Source organism: Daphnia carinata, chromosome 10, assembly GCF_022539665.2.
Source record: "Daphnia carinata strain CSIRO-1 chromosome 10, CSIRO_AGI_Dcar_HiC_V3, whole genome shotgun sequence".
Taxonomy (NCBI): domain Eukaryota; kingdom Metazoa; phylum Arthropoda; class Branchiopoda; order Diplostraca; family Daphniidae; genus Daphnia; species Daphnia carinata.
The window spans coordinates 1,970,438-1,978,619 of NC_081340.1; the positions used below are offsets into that span (position 1 = coordinate 1,970,438).

Consider the following 8,182-nt stretch of genomic DNA (forward strand, 5'->3'; position numbering starts at 1 on the left):
CGCAGTGCTGACAGCAATCCCGTGAAAACGACTGTTGTGAATATTTTCTCTTTCTGTGAGCTTCTTCTAAACCATCTCACGTCTAAATATAGGCCGCTGTTCGTCGTGCAGTGTTGGATCACGAGACTGAATGCAAATGTTGAAAAGGAAATACTTGAGCTGCTAATCCTGTGAAAGTATTTCGATTTTGTTTAATGTTCTGTAGTAGAACCGGTTGTTCCCTATAGATGTGGAAGAGCTTTAAAAAAACAGAGCCCGTTCCGCGTGATATACAGAAAGCACGTAACTCAAATGCAAGGAATAAAAACAAAATTGGGTGTATTGAATATTTAGCTGAGCATGGCGTGTTGGTCATAATTCATGAACAAATGGGGCTGGAAACCTATGGTACATGATGTCAGTGTATCTGCATGGGAGGTCTACCAACACGTGATATACATCATCTAATGCTAATTTGACCTGATTCAAAATACAGATTTTTTTTATTCCTTTTTTTTTTTCGGATGAGTCATGATGAGCCCGACAGTTGTGGATCACTTTATTATTTACTAGAAATAGATGAGCAACCAGCGCTGCGAACATCGTTTGTGGCTAGCAGGATATAACGCTGTTGCATAAGCTATGTTCTCTGTATATACGTACATGCAAGTAATATATATCAGATTGTGCGTCTATGTAATAGGAAACACGGTAATTAGTGGCAACAAGACGAAATTTGCGGAACATTTCAAGGTAAAAACTGAGCTTTTCAGGTGATAATTCGTTGGGTAAACATTTCACTTTTTTAAAATTACGAGTAGGGTTCGATCTGGAAATTTCTATCCAATGTTATAATTTTTCAAAAGTCAAGGATATACTGTAATTGGATACATTTCTTTACATTTTCTTGTTTAAGGCATGTGGTGAACCTGTGACGTATAAACCCAGTGCGGGACATATATATATGCGTGTAAGTTAACGTCCATCTACAGAATCCTAGCTGGTTGACACTAGCCAAGCTAGGTAGTTGCAAATAATGTAACATTTTATTGACTAACATCGTCTTATAAGTTACAGCCTTAGCTGAAACTAGCCTAGTGTGAGCTAAAGGACACTCACTAATTAACAACAACGTTGAAATTATTGGTGCAATGATATTAGATGATGATGGGACTCGAGAAAAAAAGAGGAAGTTGTGCGTTATGCATTTCGCTGATCAAAATTAAACGGTAATTTTGGACTAAAAATATGGTATCAGTTTTAGTCACTAAGATAAAGCAGGCATTTTTGTACCGTGCGTATTCGTGAGTGTAAATATTTTTGGGGTTCGTCAAACGTCTATGTATGGTATAAATCCTCGTTTTATACCCGTTCAAGACTCGCAGTACCTTTAGAAAATTTTTAAAGAAAATCAAACAAAATATTTTATCTAAATAATGGTAATTAACTATTTACTTTGGGTTTTGAGTATAATTCTAAGGCGTTGCGACTTTGCAATAAGTTCAATTTGCTGTTTACTGCTACTTATACTTGACTTAATTATTGTTCTACGGCCTCATCAACCTCGATAACTTCCAGTTCAGGTGTTTCCTTACTCTCATCTGCAACAATTTTGGGATCTTCTGTTATGATGTTTTTGATTTCTTCTTCAATCATCATGTCAACGCTGTCGACGCTTTGCTGGCGCTTCACGCCGTTTTCGTGTAAGGTGTGGATAACAACTTTGGTTTCTTCTTGGTCCGAATGTATCTCCGTCACAGCGCTTTCTGGTCTTTCGGAAACCGTAGGATTCTGCGGAACAGGGAGCTCGCCCAATGAACTCGAAAGAATGCCATTTATTTCTTCTGCTAAATCATCAAAGATTTCGCTTGGTGATCGTTGTCCGGCTACCTGAGATAGAACAAAATAAAACGGTCTCAGAAATTTCGCTGGAAGACTGTCACGAATGTGCATGATGTGTAGCAGCAAAGACTGAGTAATGGATGTTGAATCATGCAAAGTGGCTTGACTAAGCTGTTCATATGGAAATCGATGAGGTCAAACGTATTTTTACGACCAAATGGATGGACTAGAAATTGTGGCATAAAGTGTAGTAGTCGTACTATGTGCAATCGTCCTTGCTGATCGAAGAACTGGGCGACTGGTATGACGTTGGATCTGTAGTTAGTCATTTCAAAACGAGCCAAATTGATGTCGATGTCGCCAGTTTTTGCTCCTAGCTGAATTTGTCGCTCTAGACTACGGTCACTCCAGTCCAAGAGAATAACACCATCAACGCGTTGAACCTGCTCCCGGGAAAAGATATCAAATGGGCGACACAGAATGCAATGAACGTAAATGGAAAATCGATTATCTAAAGTGGCGGTTAATAGTTTTATCAGCGGACTTACTCTCGCCAAATATTCGACTACGTCTCGCATATTCCTAGGATACCCGGTGACGACCATTGCACCACAGTTTTTCGTGCCAGACATTAGTTGAATTAAAATTTCAAGAGCCTTGTAGGCTGGAACGACGTTGGGGTCTCTGCTACCTGTGGGATAATACAGTAAGAATGTATTCAAGATTTGAAAGAATGAAATACATGCTATAAAAAAAGCACAATGCGTAAGTTTTTACCTATTTCTGATGCTACTTTCAAAAATTCCGATTGCATATTGAGGTGATAAAGGCGTGAGTCGATTCGCGTTAAACGATCGCAGTGAGTAATTTTTCCTGATCCCGGCCCACCTTTAATATTGCCGCATTGAAAGCCACAATGAAGTCATTAACTATTGAATTAAAAACTGAATGTTTCGATCTTATATAGCTACGGTCTGACAATAGGCATTGGCAATTTTTAAAGTTGAAAATATGAATACCTAAAATAAATATGATAGGAATTTCCGGTAATTCCGAATCGATGGGAACGATTTTTCTTTGGAGCGTTAGGGGGATCCGTTTTGGCGGTCCCGGTCCGGAACTAGATGATTCGGTCACTGTATGATTACTTTCTCTCATCACGTTTTCGCTAACAACCATAATTGGTTCAGACATGGTTCGTGCTTGATTTTGTACGCGCTGATAACGGAACGAGCCATTTGACTGTCTTGGCCATGAACCAAAGGCAGTTGGACTGTTATCAATGTCCCGACCATTCATCAGTTGATTTCTTCCTGTGACAAGATCTTGTCTTTAGTTCTCACTTAAAACTGTTGGGCAAAACTGGTGTGAACGCGCACATAAAAAAAAGCACAGGAATTTAGTGAGTAATCTTACCTGTATCCATGCAGATGCCCATGGCTGTCACGACTATCACGGTTGCCTCATAGACGCAGTATGATGACTTTCTGTTTCAAAGACAGCAAGCGAATGGAGTGTGCCGCTGAATGTTCGAATGTTCTGTACATACTTACACATCGTATTGTGGGAAAGACGGAGCTTTAGTATTGGTTGCCACCAACATGTACGAGCAGCACAATAGACTACGCAGCAACGAGTGCAATATTTATGAACGACAGCATTCCCGAAGTCACGAGATTTAGCTACAAGTACTAGACTACAGACTACCATCCAGATCGATGTTTAATACTTGCACTCACATCCGATCTACCCGTCGGGTCTGTTCCAATTCAGCAGATGACCAGTTGCTATAGTATCGACTCTGCGTTACTGAGCATATCCGCCCTTATTTTATCATGGAACTGGGCCGGATAAACCTGGTGACCATGAGCAGAGCATGAATGATTTAACAGTTTCCCTAGATCATGCAAGTTGACAATAATAAAAATTTCTGTGCAGCAATTTATGTATGCTCAATCAATGTGTTCAAGGTTTCGTTATCGGAAATCTAACCTTTTATTCATTTCATTGCAGTGTGTGGCAGCTGTAGGCCGCTCATTTTATTTGGAGTGAAAGCACAAATATTGGGCTGATACAGAACAGATGATCGGCTATTCTGCTAGCTTGATTTTTAGAACATTTCCAATTAATTAACCAAAGAGAGTTTCTTCATTAAAAATGTGTAGAAATTTCCCAATACGGGTACTGCCTAGATGAGATGATCTAGTACGCACCGACCCCTTTTATGATATTTCACTTAATAGATGGCGTTAACTGTAGTAGGGATTCGATACGCGTTTAGATTTAGTTTTAGTTTTTGATTGACGATTTGCATTCAAGTATTCATTGTTCAACATTCAACGATAATCACGAATATTGGCTTTACTTTAACGCGAAATGTTAAGTTTTTGAAAGAAACGTAAAAACGTGCTTTCATAGGGGAATTACCATGGGAATTTACCCTCAAAAATCAGAAAAATCTGTCTTTTCGGTCATTTTTTCCGATACGATAGTGTATTCGATAATCGACATCTCTACTTTATAGCAGCGTATGAATGGCTTCCAATTGGCAACGTTCTTATGGATCTCATTCTTCTGAATTTGAAACGCTGGTTTTGACGTGAGCTTGAACGTGGGATGCTACTTCCAACTGGCCGTAGCTACCAAAATCGCCATTTTGATGATATATTCAATCATGGGTTTCCTATCCAATTCCCGTCTCTTGAACTAAGTAACATCAAATTGACGTGGTAGGTATTATACCAAAGAAAGGATCATAACTCTTAGGGAAAAAATGTTATGTTGCAAGTGTTGAAGAATTGTTTGCTGGGAAAGGATATATGATACAATTTTGCCTTGCATAATCTATACTGTTAATTTTACTAGCGTGTCTACACATTTGCAGCATTAAGACAGACGTGACTTAAAGGTTTGGTTTTCTTCAGGTTTTTGTCTTAGCACATACTGAAATGTAATGTCTGCCATATCCAAGGCTACTTACGAAATCAACTGGATCAACTAGATAGGTATCACCAATGTTATACTATCTTCTCTTTTGAAAATGGTAATAGGTAATGCATGTGAAAGTGGTAAAATTCACAAGTGAAGCTCAGGGAGTAGTTTGTTATATGGTTACAATCAGTATATTAATAATAGTAGAACAATAATATATCAGTAAAGCAATATTTGGTTAACCAAATTTTCATTTTACCAGATTATTGTTGTATTTGTAACATGTATCCCAGCTTTAAGTCTTAGTCAACACATTAGTACAAGAGTATTATACTGTAGCTATACATAATATTTTGTATTTGTTTGTTTATTCATGTTAAATGCATTTCATTTTCTTTCTGTTTTTGTGTTTCATAGATTGCTTGCTGTTCATTTCTTACCTATTTGTTTTTATTGTTAGAAAGCAAAAGGGTAGAATGCAGACAAGGGAGTAATCCAGAATATGTTAAGGAGTGTAAAACAAGAGTGCTCGTTCTAAAGTTCAAATCAATTGCAAAATCACCATTGTTTTGCCAGATGAGTGGTGAAAATATTTTCATTTATTATTATTATTTATTTATGATTTATGAAATTTTTTACCCCTAATGGATTTTTCAGTGTTGCAATAGGTACAATTGCTTGACATTGAGTGACAAGGAGGGGAAAGAGAGAGAAAAAGAGAGAGAGCCAAGGCAATTGCCAAAATGCCATTCTCAATAACAAGCTAATGTTGTTTTACAGAAAGGTTAGGAGGGTATGAAATTGTTAAGTGGTAATTATTACCAACAAACATTGATTTATACTTTTTAGGTTGAGGTTCACAACTGACGATGTTAAGTGAATGTGATGATAAATAATAAGAGAAGCCAAGAGTTATGCAAGATAGAGACGTTCGTCAACGAGGTAAATGCATATTTTTCTATTTTCCAAAATGATGATATGGCTAATACTTTACTAAAGGCCTGGTATTTAGTGGGAAATCCATTTTGAAAAGCTTAGGAAACCCCAAGGATTAAACTAAACATAAGCCATTTTTGTTGGCACTTCCACCTTAATAAAAGAAATCTAGTGTCTATTGGAGATGTGTTTCACTAACACTGGCCATTTACAACTAGCTTTTTTTGACACTCAGTCTTTGGCAAGTGTTAGTGTGAAGACCCTACTTTGTCGGCATTGAACTAATACTGTTTTTTTTTACAGTTAGTGTTTCGGTTTCCCGTTGGTAGGTGGCGTAAAGGATATTTTTATTTTTTTTATTATTTCCATTTTTAGTTCAGAGGTGGCGTCAAGGAACTTTTTTAAGCTTCCTATTGTTTCTGTTTGTCGTTCATAGGTGGAAAGAATGTTTTTCCAAAATGGCTCACTTTGCGGTCCATAGGTGGCGCATTTGTTTTTTTTAATGGTCCCGTTAATTAGCGTGCGCGAAATGTTTCGACTTCCCGTTCATAGGTGGATATCTAAAATGTCTCGATTTTCCGTTCATACGTGGATTTCTAAAAACGTTTCGATTTGTTGTTCATAGGTGGAAGACAAGTACGAACCATGTCACACTGACTTGAGAGCATAGTAAAGTGTTACTCATGTCGCTTATATAACGAGTGGCACGTTAATAATCTTGTAATGCCAATGCTTTCTCCCTCAGCTCTTTGCTATGATCATTGTGGGTTGGATTAAAGAGCAAAATCCACAGAGAAACTGAAATTCATTATTGTCATGTCATTACATCATCCATTGTTTTCAGAAATAGGAGCAGTACAATTGGCAGCCATAAAGCTTTGTAGTTTCGAAGAATTTTAGTTTTGTCTGGTGAGTGGTTTATAATGTTGCCCATTCTATTGTTAACTTTTTTTGTAGGTTAATGCCATAAAACATTTATTTTGAGACTTTGAGTACCGCCTATCCTTATAACAATGGAACACTAATGTTGACTACATTGCAGAAACAAAAATGAACATATGTGCAACAGGTATTTTTTGTGAAATGAAACGAAGTTTTTATTGATTTCAGATTTGCTGTTAAAATGTTTATTGTTACCTTGCGAAAAAGTGTGCTCATTCGTTATAGTATTCTAAAAATAATTCTGTAATTGATGAATGCTATGAAGGTGACTGCAGGTTTTAAAGTAAAGCTTTTGTGTAGTAGCCAGATGTTGTGAAAATTGGATAGATGTTTTATGCTGGAAATTGTTTGAAAGTAACAAATAGCTTGCTGAGTTTGTTTATTTATTGCCCCATGTGTTAACCATTTGAGTGATTTTATCCATTGTCTCTTACCAGGGGTTACTTCCGGTTCTCAATGCCAGTACACTTATTTTTTCGACGACGTCCAGTACGATAAAAATTCCTAACATCCCCCGCAAATCTATGAAGTAGTGTACCAATACTAATGACTTTGAAAGAGCAAGATGAGGTACTATTCCGATTGATCAAGTGGTATTGGTTTATCCATATCTTCCTTTTTTTCTTCTTCTTATTATTTTTTACTTGTTCGATATTCTTTTATGGGACGCTTTCGAGGTTCACGAGCCTTTCAAGATTGGTGGTCGGCGATTACTTACAATGACATTACTAGGAACGTATTCCATTTGGTCAACTGGTGGAGTTCTATGAATTTTCTGAAGTGAACTATTATCATAACCAAATTGAACCTGGTATAACGGCATTCTTCTACTGTCAGTCAGTGTCCTCAAATAATTAAGATTGTCATAGGTACGGTTGTCGGCGACGCTTTCTGCGCAAAGCATTGATGAACGGGGTTCTTAAATGACACTGAAGAATTTCCACTATTATCGTCGCATCGTTTCAACATGAAATTTGTTAGTGTTAACCCTTTTTACGAAGAACTTGATCGCCGCTTGTTATTCTAGATTGCGCTGTTTCAGTATCAATTCGTCAGTTCGCTCCGGACGCAAGTCTGTGGAGCTAAACTGCACTTACTTCATGATTTAAGTTTGTAAAGGCCGCCATATTGGTAAGACATCTAGCGGAGGAATTGCTCATTACTTAGTATTGCATTGAACTGTTAAATGGTTCTTTCTCTGGTGGCTATGTATAGTTTGGTCGCCATAATAATGGTTGCCTTGCGGATTGGAAATGCTTTGCCGAATCCCAGTATATCGCTAAGTATGCCATACTGTCATAACCGTTTTTCTCCTTAGGTTAACCAGTATCCAGTTTAATGCAAAAAGGTAAAAGCGGAAGTTTTTGGCGAAAACTTACAATGTACAGCATGCCGCGCCATTAATTACTTATTGCAAAGTTCGGGTTGCTTTGTGTTTTGTTTAACATACGATATTTGAAGAATTGAAGTTGACATGAACTTGATGGGAAAAAAGTAGTTTCCAATGTGCTTGGAGAGTTATTTAGAATTACAAAAATGTAGTAGATAACAC

The 8,182-nt window shown here is 37.4% G+C and overlaps 1 protein-coding gene and 1 long non-coding RNA gene across 3 annotated transcripts; one reads left to right on the forward strand and one right to left on the reverse strand.

Annotated features, from left to right (window-relative positions):
• Positions 1-337: 337 nt before the first annotated feature.
• LOC130698157 (uncharacterized) lies at positions 338-3,340 on the reverse strand. Its single transcript, XM_057520940.2, has 6 exons — positions 3,238-3,340; positions 2,841-3,134; positions 2,599-2,709; positions 2,370-2,512; positions 2,082-2,264; positions 338-1,869 (listed from the first exon to the last, which is right to left on the reverse strand). Exons 1-6 carry the CDS (start codon positions 3,257-3,259, stop codon positions 1,519-1,521), a joined length of 1,104 nt encoding a protein of 367 aa, XP_057376923.1. The 5' UTR covers positions 3,260-3,340; the 3' UTR covers positions 338-1,518.
• Positions 3,341-5,177: 1,837 nt separating this feature from the next.
• LOC130698313 (uncharacterized) lies at positions 5,178-6,899 on the forward strand. Of its 2 annotated transcripts, none has more exons than XR_009003269.2 (5): positions 5,178-5,335; positions 5,410-5,545; positions 5,602-5,694; positions 5,752-6,240; positions 6,314-6,899. It is a non-coding gene; the product is annotated as an uncharacterized LOC130698313 (long non-coding RNA). The 2 variants fall into 2 exon arrangements; XR_009421929.1 differs by having other exon boundaries at positions 5,410-5,536.
• Positions 6,900-8,182: the final 1,283 nt, after the last annotated feature.

Bases quoted from the DNA above. Each gene is read 5' to 3' on its own strand.
- LOC130698157 (XM_057520940.2), bottom strand. From the start codon at position 3,259: ATGGGCATCTGCATGGATACAG. The intron at 2,710-2,840 runs GTATTCATATTT...GCAATATTAAAG, and splicing joins TCCTATCATATTTATTTTAG to GTGGGCCGGGATCAGGAAAA. The intron at 1,870-2,081 runs GTACGACTACTA...GTTCTATCTCAG, and splicing joins AGCAAGGACGATTGCACATA to GTAGCCGGACAACGATCACC.